This window comes from Leuresthes tenuis, unplaced genomic scaffold (assembly GCF_036924035.1).
Source record: "Leuresthes tenuis unplaced genomic scaffold, fLeuTen1.0.hap1 SCAF_17, whole genome shotgun sequence".
NCBI lineage: Eukaryota > Metazoa > Chordata > Actinopteri > Atheriniformes > Atherinopsidae > Leuresthes > Leuresthes tenuis.
In genome coordinates, this window is record NW_027325371.1 from 2,284,218 (window position 1) to 2,304,166 (window position 19,949).

General features: G+C 42.9%; 2 protein-coding genes across 3 annotated transcripts in view; both read right to left on the reverse strand.

The window, feature by feature from the left end:
- Positions 1-17,833, reverse strand: part of LOC140272626 (uncharacterized) — a 48,182-nt gene extending 30,349 nt beyond the window's left edge. Inside the window, exons 1-4 of one of the 2 annotated variants that reach the window (XM_072368014.1) lie at positions 16,851-17,833; positions 14,796-14,906; positions 14,595-14,711; positions 14,155-14,316 (exon numbers count right to left, since the gene is read on the reverse strand). In XM_072368014.1, coding sequence (XP_072224115.1) covers positions 14,155-14,316; positions 14,595-14,711; positions 14,796-14,863 — 347 coding nt within the window. In that variant the 5' untranslated portion in view covers positions 14,864-14,906; positions 16,851-17,833. Of the gene's footprint in view, positions 1-1,153; positions 2,120-14,154; positions 14,317-14,594; positions 14,712-14,795; positions 14,907-16,850 lie in introns of those variants that run through there. The other variant, XM_072368016.1, reaches the window with a different exon arrangement.
- On the reverse strand, positions 7,297-13,358 carry LOC140272632 (NLR family CARD domain-containing protein 3-like). Its single transcript, XM_072368021.1, has 8 exons — positions 13,158-13,358; positions 11,713-13,010; positions 11,436-11,637; positions 11,063-11,384; positions 10,599-10,772; positions 10,284-10,457; positions 8,341-8,387; positions 7,297-8,214 (listed from the first exon to the last, which is right to left on the reverse strand). The coding sequence occupies exons 1-8, from the start codon at positions 13,348-13,350 to the stop codon at positions 7,682-7,684; spliced, it is 2,943 nt and encodes a 980-aa protein (XP_072224122.1). The 5' UTR covers positions 13,351-13,358; the 3' UTR covers positions 7,297-7,681.
- Positions 17,834-19,949: the final 2,116 nt, after the last annotated feature.

Sequence of the window (19,949 nt, forward strand, 5' to 3'; positions counted from 1 at the left end):
TCATCTAAAAATTAACCTAAAACTGTGAAACCTGATTATTTTAATGCTTCTTCAGGTAAACAGATTATGATGAAGTCCCATCATTCCATCCCAGACTCTCTTTAAAGCAGGACCAGCAGGGGATGCATTTCATAACACCGCAGAGCACTCCAGCGGGTGGTAAAGACCGCCCAACGCATCACAGGCGCCCAGTTACCCTCCATCCAGGACATTTAGCACAGATGCTGCCTGGGCAGGGTGAGGAACATCATCAAGGACGTGTCTCATCCCAGCCACGGTCTTTCCACCCTTCTCCCATCTGGCAGACGTTACAGGAGCCTCAGGAAGAGCTTCTTTCTGAGGCTGTGACCCTGCTGAGTTCTGCACCGTCACTTTAACTTCTACCATCGTCACTTCACTGCAGCCTTGCACCTTCTGCACAGCTTATGTGTCTCACTCAGGCCTCACGCCTTTGTACATATTATTCATTCTACAACACTGTCTGCATGCAGCTCTTAGCACAGTAAGCTGCCCTCTCCACTCACTGAATGTGCACACCTCATATGTATGCACTCTCTTCACAATGTACATATATTTATAATAGATATTTATTCCTAGAAGATTTCCACTGCACTTTCTGTAAATAATTCTGTATTTTGCCCTTCTGGTTAGATGCTAACTGCATTTCTTTGGCTCTGTACCTGTACTCTGCACAATGACAATAAAGTTGAATCTAATCTGATCTAAGTCCCACAGTCAGATAAACTAAACGCTGTCAGAGGTCATAGGTCGCCTTTATTCCTGTGTTATCTCTGGAGGAGGCAGAATCTCATTTATTACATGTGATACTCGCCTGCTGGGGGAGGACAAGGCGTCTGTAAAATGGAAAACTGTAAAATATCTGTTACGGTGTTTTTTTTCACAGGAAGCTGCTCTTTCTGACTTTAAAGCTGGAGACGACACTTTGATTCCAGAAATAAAACACAAAGCAGTTTGTTTGAGAAGGAAACAAACAGAAACATCAGCTGATCATCATGCTGATTGATTCCAGTTAATCAATAACCTGATCATCATGTAGATTTGTCTTCAAACACAAAGTGATCAAAGTTTGTTCTGAAATAAGAAGCGAACATGTTCTCCAACATTACAGAGCAGAAACAAACAGGAAACTCACAGATTGTTCAGAGCTGCAGAAGAAGAAGACTCTCCACTCGACAGACTGAGACACAGGTGAGCTGCTTCCTGGAACCAGTCAGAGCAGAGTCCACCTGTGATGGAGGCGGGACAGATAGAAGCTGTCTGACCAGTGGAGTTCATGTTAAAACACGCCTCCAAGCTCCTGAACAACAAACTCTGAACTTTGTTCTGCAGTTCTCTCTGAGATTCAGCCTCTAACTTCCCCTCATGAACATGTCTCTGCTTCCTGTAGGGCTGTCTCTGCATCAGAACAGGTGTGTTCAGGTGTGACTGATGTTCACCAGCTCAGGATCAACAGTGAAATGAACTCTGGGTGAACAGACCACTCATCCTGGCAGTCAGGGAGCAGAGGATGGGCTGAACTGGATCCAGGGTTGGCTTTGAGTCAGGCTTTAATCTCAGTCGATATTTTGCTCTGATTTTCCTGCTGATGACCAGTTTTGATCTCAGTAGAATAAAAAAAGATGGATTTTAAGTCTAAGACAAAGGTGTTTTTAGCAAACTGGGTGGAACATTTCCCCAGAGTTTTAGGTGTGTTTGACTGCTGCTTTTGTCCTGCGTCAAAGCTTCAAACTAAAGGTGTATTTCTCTGTTTCTCCCAGCAGAAGCAGGATTTAAACATTAAACAGCAGCACAGTGAGCCTCAGAGCTTCATCATCAACACTTCAGCCACAACAAGCTTTGAGTGTTTCACTTCTGTCTTTCTGAATATTTCATGCTGTTGCCTCAAACAGCCCAAATGTAGTGTGGTGTGGACAGAATTTATGCTCTTATGCTGCTGACTGTAGAGAAAGACTTTCCTGCTCTTTTATTCTGAAATGTTCCCTTCAAAGACTCAGAAGTGTCTCCACAGTGATGCCTGCAGGATGAGCTGAGAAAGCCTGAAGCTGCTGATGCGGTTCAGCTCTTCCTTGACCCCCTGTGATCTAATTGTGTTTCCATCAGCTGGTTTGGGCTGAATAAAGTAGTGCGTGCTGCGGTCAGCAGGGGGCGCTAAAGGCTGCTGTCCAAATAAACAGAGTATCGGTGGCTCACTGGAAACTAAACCTGAAGGAAGAAAACACAAGAAAAAGCAGAGAAACATGGAGAGAGATCTGCAAGAATCCTTTAAACTGCTGGGATTCTTCTTTTATATCAGTGCTGCTCATGTTTATTGCCTCAAACAGCTGATTGATCATGTGATCAGTCATGTGGGGAAGGTGTTTAGGAATGATTCACAAAAGCTAAAGGAAACAACACTTTCCTGTAATTTTCTGTTTGGTTTTCAGATCTTTGGTGGTTCAGACGGTGGATAAAGAGCAGAAATAATGAAAATCTGGGCCCTCTGAGGGCCGAAGCTCAGACAGTAAATGTTCAGGAGGGCAGGAGTCGATCAGGACACCCGCCTCCCCTCCCAGAGGAGATTCATGTTGAAATAACACAGAAACAAGGGATTTATCCAGAAAAAGTGTTTCACTTGGATTTGGTTTTTAATATGTTCTTAAAGGGTGGATAAAACCAACAAAGACAAACATTCAGAAGCACAGCTGCTGGCCTCTGCAGGCAGATAGACTTTACAGGCCATAACCAGCAGAGAACACATCCCACAGCAGCCACCTTTGATAGCCTGAGGAGTCAATAATTCATCTATCCGAGCAGCTCAGAGTGACTCCATAAAACTGAGCCCATCATGGAGACTTCAGGAATGGGTGTGGCTAAATCCCACAGTCAGAGAAACTGAACAGAGGTCATAGGTCGCCTTTATTCCTGTGTTATCTCTGGTGTAGGTTCCTAAATAATGAAGCCATGAGCTGGACGCTCTCAGCCTCGTTATCCACCTCACACTCAAAGGAAAAACTCCACAGGATCCTCTCGTTAGTTTCCTTCATTTACTTATAAAATAAAGCAAGATGCAACAGTCCAGCATGACCATCCACAAAAATGAGAAATACAAATAAAAAGAGTGAGGTCAAAAAACTATGTGGCTCCACTCAGGGCCGTAAGCAGAATAAATACTGAGGTCATGAGTCACAACTCCTAAAAAGGATAAAGAATAAAGAATACCGAGGACACGACCTCTGAGGCCTCAATGGTAGTTACGGCCTTGGCTCCACTCCATGATGCCTGACGTGACTAAATCACAGTGTCACACACTGCTTGTTCACAGATCAAAGCTTCTGCCAGGTCTGAAGTCTCTTTCAGAGCTGAGATATAACTACTGAGCAAAAAACACCAAAGACGTGCACAGATTGTCTACAGGATGCAAGCCAGGTTTTTATTTGTCAAACACAGAGCATTTGGTTTACTGACTCCATGAGACTTTCTGCTGTTAGCTGGGGATGGAGCTAACTAACTGTTACTACCAGCAGTGATGAAGAAGGACTTTTTGGAAGAACGTGCTTCTATCCATTCTTCATCCATCCGTTCTTCTCCTGATGCTGTTCTGTTGGGCTCTGAGTGCTTCAAAGGTACAGCGCTGCAGGTACCGACTGCAAGCAAAGTCACAGGGAAACGTGGACAGGATGTTCAGTGATGTGGGAGTTCTCCATATGAACAGGTGGAATGGGCTGGATAACGAGGCCCTGAAGGGGCTCTCTCTACCTTACGCTATGAAGTGAGGGGAAACTGACAGATTTATCATCATATTCAAGGGAATAATGACAAGTTATATTATTATTACTCATATTCTGGCCATTTTATATTGAATATGTCGGCATTTTTTTATTTAAAAAAATATGATTATAATTAATTTTATTTAAAAAATAATATTTTAGGGGGGCTTCAGCCTAATGATGCCACTGTTAATAAGTAGTTTTATTGCACTGCCATATTTATACAACTTTTAAATCTTGGGACACTCTGTAGATAAAGTTCTATATTTTTAATATATATTTTCAGCTGTTCTGTCATTATTTATTCTAACATAATGTTTTGTATAAACTATTTTAACTGTTGCATTGTGACTCCCTGCTGCTTGCTGCCGTCATTGTCATCATGTGGACTGTAACAGAGAAACTACGATCATCACTGCCCTCCAGTGGTCACGGTCAGTAACTACAACTCCTCACATACAGTAATACTGATGTTCTCACCAACATTACTCCTCTTACTGCAGGATTCTGGCTCTAATGTTCATCAGTCTGATAATGAGAGAGTCAGCAGAGAGATAACTGACTGATATGAACTGATTAAAGGTTCTTCAGCTTCTTTATTTTCTCGGTTAAATTCACTCTTTTTAAAGTAAAAAAAAGCTCTTTCCAACAGCACTTTGATTTCAGATGGTTTTATCATTTATATTCAGCCTGATTTTATATTTTTAAATGAGATGTGGCTGAAATCTGGAGATAATTCTCAGCTTTCTGAACTATACCCTCCAAGTTGTGACAGTTTGAACCAGCCCACAGTATGCGGCAGAGCGGATTTTTACATGTTTTTAACTCTCTGTGACTTCTACAGAAATATTGTAACTTGTGACATTCACACAGCATGATGGGAATCTCAACCCTCCAACATTAAAAGTTCCAACCATGTAGATTTGTCAGCCCGTCACCACGATGAGAACAGCCGCATTCATTCAGCGCATTCTTGGCTGGAAACTTCTTCCAGCGTGTTATTGGACACCGCTTCTTCACAGGATTCGTGGACTCGCGTCAGGACACGCGCGCATTAAAACATTGTTAAAAGATAAAGAAAAGAATGAGACGGATTTTGGTGGGAAATAGTTTGGGCTACAGTGCGATTATTTAGTTCTCTGTGCGGGTGTTCTCAGCTCTTTGAAATGAATCATAGCGCCCTACGTTGGCTGCAGACAAATCCAAGCAGGTGTTGTGCTGCAAATAATGAGAGAATTAGCTAAACCTCACTGACAGCAGCAGCCATCAAACAATAACTTCAGGGACCTGCAGACTGTTCTTTCCTCTGGACATGGGTGCAATCGGGTATAGTTAGGAGGAGCCAGCTCTCCTACAGCTTCTGTCGGGGAGAACTACTTCGGCACGACACCGGTCGTCCCCTCTCAGGCACCGCGGCGTCGAGTCGCTGAAGGACTGAGAGCCAGTTAGCTCGGGCAGCTTCGCTGACATCGTATCTGTGACGGCAGAGTATGCAGCCAAGTTCTCTATAATCTGCTCAAGTCTGTCACGGGAATCCGACTCAGAAACTGTGTTTAACTCCACATGGGAAGCGAATTCTCACCGGGATTGTGCGATGGTGTCAGAGAGCGCCATGTTGTGTGCAGCTGAGCCCGACAAACGCAGAAGAAGAGCGGTTCATGACGTCACTCTCATGCGCCGCTTGGGATTCTTTTAAAGAAACTTTATTATTATTATTACTTATATTATTCTACGTGAATGTGCAAAAAGCACAGCACACAAAACATTGTACAGATACAGCAGACTCCCGAGCCATCCCACCAAGAACTGTTAAAGTTCCCTCTGATGTTCTGAGCTGAGCTGCAAGTAAGAACAGGTGAAGCAGGGCACCGATGCCTAATGCCTCTGGAGACATTAAATCCAGGAGACATTCCACCCATTAGTTTAACTGAGCTGTTACTTCTGTGATGTAGACTTTTGACAGCTGAGAAAAAATAGTTGCCAAAGCCAAATTTCTTAAGGGATCGTAAAATGAACGGATGTTGGACTGTATCAAAGGCTTTGTAGGAATCCAGAAACACAATGAACCCATCATCCTCCACCATTTCTGGATAATCCAACATGTCTCGGACGAGTCTCACATTATCTGCAACATGCCTCTTCTTCATAAAGCCTGACTGTGTTTCCATGGTAACAGAGTCCAGCTCTGATCTGAATCTTGTTGCTAATAAGTGAGCTAATATGTTGGAATCGTTCTTTAGTAGCAGGTCGCTCGCCTATTGTCTAAAAGTAGATTTTCCTTTTTCGCTTTGGGAATTAAGAGTGAGAGTAAATGTGTTGGGGGGGCATTGGTTATTTCTATATTCTATAAAGACTTTCTGTAAAAAGGGAGTCAGTTCAGCAATGAAAGATTTCTAAAATTCAGCTGTTAGTCCATCAGACCCTGGAGATTTATTGTTTCTGAGCTGATTGATGGCTTGCTGCACTTCTACAGCAGATAAAGGCCTGTCACAGGATACTTTATCTGCTTCACCTGTTGTCTTAACCCACAGGGAATTTAAAAACTATCAGCTGCCGATTGACAACATTTGGAACTGTACAGGTCTTTAGAACAATGAGAACAAAAACCTGCTATTTTACGATGATCTTCAGTAACAGCTCCGTTAATACTGAACCTACTAACATTATTGTTGGCGGCATTAAAGATTAAAGAAGTAATGAGTGTTTTGTTCTCCTTCTTCTCACCATTTGGAGCGAGACCTGATAAAGGCACCCTTTGCTTTCTGGAAATATAAGTCATGGAGTTTGATTTGCAGGAGAAGGAGTTCTTCTGTTTCTTCCTCTGTTGAGGAGTCGGGTTTTTGCTGGATAAGTTAGTTCTGCTCCACACAGGCTTCAACTCTTCTGCTTTTCTCGCTTTGACAGCTTGAGCTCCACACTTTCCTAAAAATGTTCCCAACTCATATTTAAGGAGTTCCCAATTAGTCCCAAAAGAGTTTTCATTGTTTGCTTTGGACCAGTAAAATGAGATCATATCCCTCATAATTTTTTAGTTTCACTATTTTGTAGCATAGAGCAGTTAAGTTTCCAGTAACTGGAACAAATGACAGGTGTTAAAGCAGTGAGGACATTAATAGAGATGCATATTAATGTCATGCTTACATCATCCTTTTTACAGTTTGTAAAAATGATACATTTTCATCGATGAAGTAAAGTTTTTAGATAAATAATTAAACGTTTTATCAAAAAGTCTAAAATCATTAAAAAGTCTAAATGTTCAGATACTAAAAACAAATTTAATGTAAAAGAGAAAATATCAAAATGATTTTTGAAAACATTTGTTGAAGATTTTAAAAATTCAACATTTCAAACACAAAGTCAAACATTGTGAGACTGAATGTTAAAAATAATGATGTAAAATGATGTAAAATATCAAAAGTCTGCGATCAGAACTCAATAATTCAGTCTATAATTGCACATCATCAGGATGAACCCTGGCTGCTCACCAACCTTCTGCTCATTGGAGCAGAACCAGAGAAGATCTGTCAGCAGGTTGGAAATTCATCTGGGCTGATTGCAGCTCAGTGATTCCTCTCTGATGTCACAGTTTGTCACATGTGCAGCAAACTAACTGCAGCTGACAGCAACTGAATGGTCTCAGCTGCAGTGAGCTGCAGAGAAACACAACATACTGATATTCAGTGTGAAGCTTTGACTGGAAACACAGAAAAACAACATCCTGGAAGAATGGCAGCTTCCATCTTTAAAGGACTGGAAGAGGAAGAAGTTTCCAAGGAATCATTTAGAAGAGTTTCAACCAGAAACTGACTGAATCCATGAATCTGAAAAGGTGTTTCTGAGTGAAAGAGACAGACATGTACAGACTGAACTATCTGTTCAACAGTGATTCTCTGACAGGAGGAAACTCTTTATGCTCAACACAGAGACACTGAGGAACCAGGTGAACTGAACCAGAACCCAAACCCAGGATGCAGAGGTTCTTCAGTGAATGTGGTGTTGAAGGTGTGGAGGTGGATCAGTGTGTCAGAGGAGACTCTGTAGAAGGACAGAGTGCCAGCAGGACGGTCCACATACACTGCTGCTCTGTTAGAGACAGAGGAGGAGGAGATGGATGTTTCTCTGTTATTGTGCCTGACAGAGTAACCAGAACCATCAGAGCATCTCAGACTCCAGGACTGATCGTTGTATCCAAACAAACAGTCTATGTATCCACTCCTGCTGATTCTTCTGTAACTCACTGATATAGAAACCTCTCCGCTCCACTCGACCTCCCAGAAACAGCGACCAGTCAGAACATTTCTACACAGCAGCTGAGGCCAGACATCAAATCTGTGTGGATGATCAGGATATGACTGAACCTCCTCCACATGTGTCACCTTCCTGTTGTTGTCAGACAGTTTCAGTCTCCTGTTCACTGTGTTTGTGTCGATGGTGAGTCGACAGGAATCTGATGGAGAGAACAAACACAATCCAGCTGCAGTTATTGATCTATCATCTGTTCACTTTGATCAGTGAGTGATGTGACAGTGTGAAGATGGCTGGATGTCATGAATCAGATGAAGAACACACTTACACTTCCTCAGACCTGGTGTCAGCCATCGTTCTCCAGCAGGCTCCACCCTGAAAGGAGGAGGGGGGTCAGAGCAGCACCGTCTCTTTCAGCATGCACACATGGACATTACATGGCTCTCACACACACATTGTTCTACACCGAGGAAGATGCTGACTGCTCATGAGTCCTTCACACAGCCCCACTTGGAAAACACAGAAATATCCCTTTAACTGGATGAGTAAAGTCTCTGAATCTGCTGAATATGTTTCCTTACAGGCTGTGCATTAACCAGCAGATGATTGCTGGTATGTATGTTTTCTTTGTGGCCCATTTATCTCAGAAATGACCTGATAAACCTCCATCATTCTGACAGATCCATGCTGTTTTAAGGGGACACCGGCTAATGCTGGCAGACATTTCCTCCTCCTCCTGACAGAGGTTTGCTCCTCCCTCGCTGCTCCTCATCACTTCTAACCAGCTCATGAGCCTGTGAAAGGAAAAGGAACCGACTGTGTCTGAAGTTATGGAAATAAGTTATGAAAGTACGTGGACAGTATGGGATGTTTCAGAAGTTTCATCTCCACTTCGGATCAGACTTAAATTACACTGAAAACATCTGTACGCACGGTCTGAGGAATGTGTGAAGTGTGCAGATTCTCTTTATTTAATGCAGGAACATCTGTATGAGCGGTTTGTGTGTTTGTGTGTGAGATGGACTCTAGACCCACCCAGGGTGGACCTGCCTCTCGCCCTGTGGCTGCTGGGATAGGCTCCAGTTCCTGCCACCATGAACTGAATTAAGCAGGTAGAGAAAATGGATGAATGGATTTATGCATCTGGTCCCTGGACTTTGGATCATTTTGGATGGATCTAAAACTGAATTATTTGGACACTGTAACAGGGAACTTGTTTGGTGTAAACTAAAGGCAATATTTGAGCAGAAGAACTTTAAACCAACAGTGAAGCCTGAAGCTGTAAATGTAATGGTTTGGGTCTGAGGCAGGGCCCGGTCAACTCTCCATCACAGAATCCAACATGAATTCTTCACCATTTCAGAGGCTGTTTGAGGAAAATGTGAAACCATCTGTCCAGAAACTGCAGCTGAAGCAGAGGTGGACCATGCTACATGATAATGAGAGAAAACATTCCAGTAAATCCACCAAGAAACTTCTCCAAAGGAAACAGAAACACAGGGTTCTGGAACAGCTCAGTCAAAGCCCAAAGACAAAGAAGATTGGGAAGACAATGACGAGGAAGGTTTCTCTGAATCTGAAAATCACATTTACGTCCATTCAGAGTATGACAGTGAGTTTTAAACAGGATGAATTTGATGCTGAACCGATGCCAAAGTGAGCAGGTCAACAGCAGCACCAGCTCATCAGCAGCCAGTCAGCAGAGGCCCATCAGGGCCAGAAATGTGGACGTCATTAAGTGGTGAAACTGCACGGATCACCTGATGCAGCTGGACTGAGAGGTCAAATGTGTGATCTGTAACCATTTCTAATTTAAACCCTGACTGTGTGTTTTTAACTCCTAACTGTGATCATTGGTGAGTGAGAACGAACTAACAAAGTGAACGGACTGTGGACAACATGTCAGGTTGGTCTGAACTCTGACCTGGGAGTCAGCTGACTGACGTTTAACATGAACATCATCACATAGTGAGATGTAAGCTGTATCTCTGGAGGAGGGAAAAGTCAGGAACACAGTCATTCCACAGTTTTTCAGCCTTTATGTAGAAACTGTGATGTTTTTGAGCTGCAGACCAACATAAAGCTGTTAAATGTTCTGTGTAAAGATCTGCTTGAGTGAACAAAGGAAAAAGGCTCCTACATGTAGGTTCATATAAAACTCAGAACCAGCATGAAGCAAAAAGACAGGGCTGAGTGAAGGACAGAGAACATGTTTCCAGCTCTTCCTCCTCCATCAGACATTGTGTGATGCTGCAGCAGACCTCTCCATACCTGAGAGTGCCCAGCCTCCACTGTGGATCCTCCAGTCCAGCTGATAGCTGCTTCACTCCTGAGTCTCCTGGATGGTTGTAGCTCAGGTCCAGCTCTCTCAGATGGGAGGGGTTGGAGGTCAGAGCTGAGATCAGAGAAGCACAGCCTTCCTCTGTGATCAGACAGCCTGACAGGCTGCAGAAAACAACACAAATGGCAGATACTGAGAGAAAAGACACCAACAGCAGACACCATCCTGAACAGGTCAGCTGTTCATCCATGACTGTAAAGCAGAATTATAATGATCAGGAGTTGAACAGCTGAATGAATCCTGACCTGAGAGCTTCCAGGTTACAGTTTGGACTCTGCAGTCCAACAGACAGCTGCTTCACCCCTGAATCCTGCAGGTTGTTGTTACTCAGGTCCAGTTCTGTCAGACTGGAGGACTGGGAGCTGAGAGCTGAGGACAGAGCTGCACAGCTTCTCTCTGAGAGGTTACAGCCACTCAGTCTGAGGAGGAATAACAGGAAAAGAGTTAAGTTATGTAATTATTAATTATTCACATTAAAGATGGTTGAATTAATAAATAATGATGACATTTATCCTAATTCTATATTATAAAGTGTTGCCACATTCTTGCAGCGTGTTTCTTTCCTCTTTATGTGAACTGATCTGATGGAACTGTTTGCTGTGAATCTGTGTTATCTACAAACTGAAATTATCTGAGAAATAACTCCGTTATTTTCTCTCCTTTTAACAAGTAAACAGAGTATTTAAAACATATTTATCCCTGTACTTACACAGCTTTGTTGGAGGCTTTGACCACTGGCAGCAGCCTCAGAAGAGCCTCCTCTGAAGCAGAGTATTTCTTCAGGTCAAACACATCCAGATGTTTTCCTGATGACAGTAAGATGAAGCCCAGAGCTGACCACTGAGCAGGAGACAGTTTATCTGTGGAGAGACGTCCTGAACTCAGGGCCTGTTGGATCTCCTCCACCAGAGAACGATCATTCAGTTCATTCAGACAGTGGAACAGATTGATGCCTCTCTCTGCAGACAGATCCTCACTGATCTTCTCCTTGATGTAATCAACTGTTTCCTGATTGGTCTGTGAGCTACTTCCTGTCTGTGAGCTACTTCCTGTCTGTGAGCTACTTCCTGTCTGTGAGCTACTTCCTGTCTGTGTCAGCAGGCCTCGTAGGAGCCTCTGATTGGTTTGCAGGGAAAGACCCAGGAGGAAGCGGAGGAACAGGTCCAGGTGTCCATTTGGACTCTGTAAGGCCTTGTTCACAGAACTCTGATGGAAGAGTCGAAGAGAATCTGCAGATTGATCTTCAGTTGTTTTCATCTTGGAGGATGTTTGTTGTTCTTTCTGCTGATTGACACCAGAGCGAAAACCGAACATATTTATAAAAGACAAAAAAAGAGATGTTTGAGCCCCGATAGGAGCTGATGATGATTGTTGTTCTCCCATCAGATTAACTCCAGAGCTGATGAAGGTCAGATGGACATGAAGAGCAGCCAGAAACTCCTGAACACTCAGATGGATGAAGCAGAACACCTTCTCCTGGTACAGCCCTCTCTCCTCTTTAAAGATCTGTGTGAACACTCCTGAGTACACTGAGGCTGCTGAGATATCGATGCCACACTCTGTCAGGTCTGATTCATAGAAGATCAGGTTTCCTTTCTGCAGCTGCTCAAAAGCCAGTTTTCCCAGAGACTCAATCATCTTCCTGCTCTCTGGACTCCAGTGTGGATCTGTCTCAGCTCCTCCATCATACTTGACCTTCTTCACTTTGGCCTGAACCACCAGGAAGTGGATGTACATCTCAGTCAGGGTCTTGGGCAGCTCTCCTCCCTCTCTGGTTTCCAACACATCCTCCAGAACTGTAGCAGTGATCCAGCAGAAGACTGGGATGTGGCACATGATGTGGAGGCTTCGTGATGTCTGGATGTGGGAGATGATGCTGCTGGCCTGCTCCTCATCTCTGAATCTCTTCCTGAAGTACTCCTCCTTCTGTGGGTCAGTGAACCCTCTGACCTCTGTCACCATGCCAACACAGCCAGGAGGGATCTGATTGGCTGCTGCAGGCCGTGTGGTTATCCAGAGGCGAGCCGAGGGAAGCAGGTTCCCCCTGATGAGGTTTGTCAGCAGCACATCCACTGAGGTGGACTCTGTAGCATCAGTCAGGGGCTCCTTGCTGTGGAAGTCCAGAGGAAGTCGACACTCATCCAGACCGTCAAAGATGAACACAACCTGGAACTCTTCAAAGCTGCAGATTCCTGCTGCTTTGGTTTCAGTAAAGAAGTGATGAACAAGTTCCACCAAGCTGAACTTTTTCTCTTTCAGCACATTCAGCTCTCTGAAAGTGAATGGAAACATGAAGTGGATGTCCTGGTTGGCTTTGCCTTCAGCCCAGTCCAGAGTGAACTTCTGTGTTAAGACTGTTTTCCCAATGCCAGCCACTCCCTTTGTCATCACTGCTCTGATTGGTTCATCTCTTCCAGGTGGGAGTTTAAAGATGTCTTCTTGTCTGATGGATGTTTCTGCTCTGCCTGCTTTCCTGGATGCTGCTTCAATCTGTCTGACCTCATGTTCATCATTGACCTCTCCAGTCCCCCCCTCTGTGATGTAGAGCTCTGTGTAGATCTGATTCAGAAGGGTTGGGTTTCCTGCTTTAGGAATCCCCTCAAACACACACTGGAACTTCTTCTTCAGAGCAGATTTAACTTTACGTACACAAAGTTCTGAATGAAGACAAGAAATAACATCAGTAAACAGACATTTCCACCCTGTAAAGAATGAGTATTTGAACATGTGTTGTTCTGTGAGCTGAGACATCAGTAAATGTGTCATTTATCCAGCAGGTTAAATCTTTAGAGAAATCCTCTTACTGCTCTGCAGACGCTCAGCCAGCTCCTCCTGCTTCATTCTCCTCAGGAAGTGAACTGTGATCTTCCCTAATGCCTCTCTGCTGCTCCTCTGCTCTTCATCCTCACCCTCCCTCTGACTCTCTAAGCATTCTGGGTAATCTGGACTCAGACCCTTCTGGATCTTCTTCAGCTCCTCCTTCACAAAAGTGAGCATGTTGTCCTCCAGCAGCTGGAACAGAATACTATATGAATGAGCCAATCAGGCTGAAATCATGGAGCCAAACATCAGATCCATGTTGGACACACTGACAATCCGCTGGTCTGCAAAGTGCAGCCTGGAGATGACTGTGAACACAATAGATGGAAAAGTAGCTGTTGTACATGTACAGACCATAAATATGGAGTCCAGCTGTGTCTGATGCTGCTGAGCAGACTGACCACTGGGAACCTCTGAGCTCTGCTGGTCCACTCTGTGGAGGAATGATGAAGAATGAGCTCACATTGTGTCTGTCCACACAGAGACAAACACAAGGTAAAGGTCCATGAAGGGATGTGTGGATGTGAACAGTGAACGCAGCCATAAAGCAGCTGATTAACTCTGAAGCTGCACATCAGCAGCATCTGTGTTCCAGAAGATAAGAGCTCAGTGTGTCTCTAACAGTGGGAGGAAGCTGATGTCAGATGAAGCAGTTTGAGGGTTAGTTAGTTCCTATATACTGAGGTTCAGCTTCATATTATTGATCCATGTGACTTTGTTCATGTGAGACTGTTTGTAAAGCAGCTGACATTGTTCAGAACATTTCTTTTAGAAACAGCTCCTCTATAATAAATATCATTCTTAATATTTTCCTCACTGAAAGAGACCTGTTTTAACATCCATTCTTTCCACTCTGACAGTTTCACATGTGAACATGAAATGATGTGAATAAGAGCTCACATTAAACACAAGTTGGAATAAGAACTGTTCAGACTGACTCTGGAACATTTTACAGTGTTACACCATTTACACTCAGCTCACCTCAGAGACCGTGAACGTTGGTCTGATTTAAAGTTGATTAAATGACCTTTTGACCTGTCGCTCCTCATGGACACACAGCTGGGTTCAGGTTCAGTTTCAGATGCAGATTCATATTCAGATTCAGATTCAGGTTCAGGTTCAGATTCAGGTCTCTGAAAGCTGCTGATAGGAAAAAAACACTTGTTTAATTTAAATTTACATGTTCAGTAAAATTCAGTTTGGATTAAAAGTAAAAATGTGACAGAAAATGATTGATTTTGAATAAATCAACAGAAAACTTCACTTTGTTTTAATAAAGAGCAGAAAGACTAAAGCAAACATCACATTACACACATGATGCAGCTGATTAATCTCATCAGAGACATCAAGAACTGATCCAAGTCTGAAATAATTCATCTGAACCATGATGCAGCCTCCACTGAATACTGACAGATACTCACTGTTTGTCTGATGGAACATCATGTTGGAAATGAATGAACCGATCCTTGGACCTGTTGCTCTTAAAGGACACACAGCTGGGTTCAGGTCCAGATTCAGCTGCAGATCCAGCTTGGTTCCTGTGAATAAAGGTGGTTTGGTGATGTGAGCGCTGAGCTCTGACATGGAGAAGAGTCATGGACAGTTAGAGATGGTGGTCTCACCTCTGAGCTTTGCTCTGGCTCTCATGTTCCCCACACAGAGTGGTTTTAGTGTCCTCACACTGATCCATGCTGCTGGATTCACATCAGCTCACACACACTTTCTACCTTCATCTGCAGAGGAAACACAGATCATTCATCTGCACATCAACTCAAATCCTCTTTTCCATCATCTGAGCTGTAAACAGATCAGCTGCTCCTCCACTGATTGGCTCTGATTCTCTGTTTCATATCAGTGTCTCTGAATGCAGTCAGACAGGAGTGTTGAGGCAGAGGAAGCTGCCATCAGCTGCTGTACTTCCACTACCTGTCCACTAGGTGGAGGCATGGAGCTACAGCCCAGCACACACCTCATGATCCCGATGACCATGATGAAGGATTCTTTAGTTTAGTTTTCAGAGGACTTTTTAACAGCAAATACAAACAGAGACAGATGTTAGATCTTAGCTGTGTGAGGCTTTAATAAAGCTGATCAAAAGTCTAAATACTGAGAAAAAGGAGCTGAAATTAGATCAAATGAAACATTTGAAAACAGGAAACAGGTCAACAGCAGAAACTAAAGGATGATGTTAAAGAATTATTTTAGTCTGAATGTAAAGTCTGACTGAAGCACAATGAACTCTGAACATCCTCATCATCATCAGACTAAACAAGTTAAATATATGCTGCATCACAGCTTCATCACTGACATTCAGCTCATTTTATTCTGAAAGAAGAAGACTCTCCACTCGACAGACTCAGATTGGTGTAAAAAGACCTACAGATATTTAATAATAACAATAATTAATTAACTAAAACTGGCTACATGAAATAACGCTGTTGACTTAATTAGTTAAAGAGCAGTCAGCTAATACCTCCCAATGCCAAAGAATCTTGTAATTTCATCAACTTACCAGAGAAAATACTTTAGAAACACCAAAAATAAACAGCGTTCAATGGTGGAACTGCTGCGGTTTGGAACTATGTGCAGCTCCATGATCCACATGACTTCTGCATTACTTTCTTTCTGTAGAAGTCTGAGGGAGTGTCGCCTCTCTGCTTTTACAGCACTGTTCAGGGCTGCATGAACCATGTGACGGTGTGTTGGTTAGTTGTGAGAATGCTGATTAAGCATTCTCACTACAGTGTTCCTGTTTTTTTTCTCCATATTCCCAGTTCTTCTGTCACTTAACTACTCCTGTATACTTTCACTGATTTCAACAAATTTGGTCTCAAAACGTTCAGCAGGTACAGGAGATGGCTGCTGTGACTTTTGGTATTTCTAGCTTTTATACTTTTCAAAATATTAAACTTTTATATGAATTTTCCCGTCTTTTAAATGAGTTGGAAACGCTTCAAACCCTTCATCCTCTTTTCAACCCATACTTCTGCATACTTCCAGTTAGAGACACCATTCAAACTTTAAACGGGTCACAAGACATTCAGCTATTACCAAGATCTCAGATCTTAGTATGCACTCTCTTCACAATGTACATATATTTATAATAGATATTTATTCCTAGAAGATTTCCACTGCACTTTCTGTAAATAATTCTGTATTTTGCACTTCTGGTTAGATGCTAACTGCATTTCTTTGGCTCTGTACCTGTACTCTGCACAATGACAATAAAGTTGAATCTAATCTAATCTAAGTCCCACAGTCAGATAAACTAAACAGTGTCAGAGGTCATAGGTCGCCTTTATTCCTGTGTTATCTCTGGAGGAGGCAGAATCTCATTTATTACATGTGATACTCGCCTGCTGGGGGAGGACAAGGCGTCTGTAAAATGGAAAACTGTAAAATATCTGTTACGGTGTTTTTTTTCACAGGAAGCTGCTCTTTCTGACTTTAAAGCTGGAGACGACACTTTGATTCCAGAAATAAAACACAAAGCAGTTTGTTTGAGAAGGAAACAAACAGAAACATCAGCTGATCATCATGCTGATTGATTCCAGTTCATCAATAACCTGAACATCATGTAGATTTGTCTTCAAACACAAAGTGATCAAAGTTTGTTCTGAAATAAGAAGCGAACATGTTCTCCAACATTACAGAGCAGAAACAAACAGGAAACTCACAGATTGTTCAGAGCTGCAGAAGAAGAAGACTCTCCACTCGACAGACTGAGACACAGGTGAGCTGCTTCCTGGAACCAGTCAGAGCAGAGTCCACCTGTGATGGAGGCGGGACAGATAGAAGCTGTCTGACCAGTGGAGTTCATGTTAAAACACGCCTCCAAGCTCCTGAACAACAAACTCTGAACTTTGTTCTGCAGTTCTCTCTGAGATTCAGCCTCTAACTTCCCCTCATGAACATGTCTCTGCTTCCTGTAGGGCTGTCTCTGCATCAGAACAGGTGTGTTCAGGTGTGACTGATGTTCACCAGCTCAGGATCAACAGTGAAATGAACTCTGGGTGAACAGACCACTCATCCTGGCAGTCAGGGAGCAGAGGATGGGCTGAACTGGATCCAGGGTTGGCTTTGAGTCAGGCTTTAATCTCAGTCGATATTTTGCTCTGATTTTCCTGCTGATGACCAGTTTTGATCTCAGTAGAATAAAAAAAGATGGATTTTAAGTCTAAGACAAAGGTGTTTTTAGCAAACTGGGTGGAACATTTCCCCAGAGTTTTAGGTGTGTTTGACTGCTGCTTTTGTCCTGCGTCAAAGCTTCAAACTAAAGGTGTATTTCTCTGTTTCTCCCAGCAGAAGCAGGATTTAAACATTAAACAGCAGCACAGTGAGCCTCAGAGCTTCATCATCAACACTTCAGCCACAACAAGCTTTGAGTGTTTCACTTCTGTCTTTCTGAATATTTCATGCTGTTGCCTCAAACAGCCCAAATGTAGTGTGGTGTGGACAGAATTTATGCTCTTATGCTGCTGACTGTAGAGAAAGACTTTCCTGCTCTTTTATTCTGAAATGTTCCCTTCAAAGACTCAGAAGTGTCTCCACAGTGATGCCTGCAGGATGAGCTGAGAAAGCCTGAAGCTGCTGATGCGGTTCAGCTCTTCCTTGACCCCCTGTGATCTAATTGTGTTTCCATCAGCTGGTTTGGGCTGAATAAAGTAGTGCGTGCTGCGGTCAGCAGGGGGCGCTAAAGGCTGCTGTCCAAATAAACAGAGTATCGGTGGCTCACTGGAAACTAAACCTGAAGGAAGAAAACACAAGAAAAAGCAGAGAAACATGGAGAGAGATCTGCAGGAATCCTTTAAACTGCTGGGACTCTTCTTTTATATCAGTGCTGCTCATGTTTATTGCCTCAAACAGCTGATTGATCATGTGATCAGTCATGTGGGGAAGGTGTTTAGGAATGATTCACAAAAGCTAAAGGAAACAACACTTTCCTGTAATTTTCTGTTTGGTTTTCAGATGTTTGGTGGTTCAGACGGTGGATAAAGAGCAGAAATAATGAAAATCTGGGCCCTCTGAGGGCCGAAGCTCAGACAGTAAATGTTCAGGAGGGCAGGAGTCGATCAGGACACCCGCCTCCTCTCCCAGAGGAGATTCATGTTGAAATAACACAGAAACAAGTGATTTATCCAGAAAAAGTGTTTCACTTGGATTTGGTTTTTAATATGTTCTTAAAGGGTGGATAAAACCAACAAAGACAAACATTCAGAAGCACAGCTGCTGGCCTCTGCAGGCAGATAGACTTTACAGGCCATAACCAGCAGAGAACACATCCCACAGCAGCCACCTTTGATAGCCTGAGGAGTCAATAATTCATCTATCTGAGCAGCTCAGAGTGACTCCATAAAACTGAGCCCATCATGGAGACTTCAGGAATGGGTGTGGCTAAATCCCACAGTCAGAGAAACTGAACAGAGGTCATAGGTCGCCTTTATTCCTGTGTTATCTCTGGTGTAGGTTCCTAAATAATGAAGCCATGAGCTGGACGCTCTCAGCCTCGTTATCCACCTCACACTCAAAGGAAAAACTCCACAGGATCCTCTCGTTAGTTTCCTTCATTTACTTATAAAATAAAGCAAGATGCAACAGTCCAGCATGACCATCCACAAAAATGAGAAATACAAATAAAAAGAGTGAGGTCAAAAAACTGTGTGGCTCCACTCAGGGCCGTAAGCAGAATAAATACTGAGGTCATGAGTCACAACTCCTAAAAAGGATAAAGAATAAAGAATATCGAGGACACGACCTCTGAGGCCTCAATGGTAGTTACGGCCTTGGCTCCACTCCATGATGCCTGACGTGACTAAATCACAGTGTCACACACTGCTTGTTCACAGATCAAAGCTTCTGCCAGGTCTGAAGTCTCTTTCAGAGCTGAGATATAACTACTGAGCAAAAAACACCAAAGACGGGCACAGATTGTCTACAGGATGCAAGCCAGGTTTTTATTTGTCAAACACAGAGCATTTGGTTTACTGACTCCATGAGACTTTCTGCTGTTAGCTGGGGATGGAGCTAACTAACTGTTACTACCAGCAGTGATGAAGAAGGACTTTTTGGAAGAACTTGCTTCTATCCATTCTTCATCCATCCGTTCTTCTCCTGATGCTGTTCTGTTGGGCTCTGAGTGCTTCAAAGGTACAGCGCTGCAGGTACCGACTGCAAGCAAAGTCACAGGGAAACGTGGACAGGATGTTCAGTGATGTGGGAGTTCTCCATATGAACAGGTGGAATGGGCTGGATAACGAGGCCCTGAAGGGGCTCTCTCTACCTTACGCTATGAAGTGAGGGGAAACTGACAGATTTATCATCATATTCAAGGGAATACAAACAAGTTATATCATTATTTATTCAAACTCATATTCTGGATATTTTATATTGAATATGTCTAATTATTATCTAAAAAAAATTATTATAATTTATTTCATTAAAAAACTAATATTTTAGGGGGGCTTCAGCCTAATGACGCCACTGTTAATAAGTAGTTTTATTGCACTGCCATATTTATACAACTTTTAAATCTTGGGACAGTCTGTAGATAAAGTTCTATATTTTTAATATATATTTTCAGCTGTTCTGTCATTATTTATTCTTATTGGTTATTCTAACATAATGTTTTGTATAAACTACTTTAACTGTTGCATTGTGACTCCCTGCTGCTTGCTGCCGTCATTGTCATCATGTGGACTGTAACAGAGAAACTACGATCATCACTGCCCTCCAGTGGTCACGGTCAGTAACTACAACTCCTCACATACAGTAATACT

Bases quoted from the DNA above. Each gene is read 5' to 3' on its own strand.
- LOC140272632 (XM_072368021.1), bottom strand. From the start codon at position 13,350: ATGCTCACTTTTGTGAAGGAGGAGCTGAAGAAGATCCAGAAGGGTCTG. The intron at 11,385-11,435 runs GTAGCTCACAGA...GCTCACAGACAG, and splicing joins CCTGCTGACACAGACAGGAA to GAAGTAGCTCACAGACCAAT. The intron at 10,458-10,598 runs GTCAGGATTCAT...TGTTTTCTGCAG, and splicing joins TGTAACCTGGAAGCTCTCAG to CCTGTCAGGCTGTCTGATCA.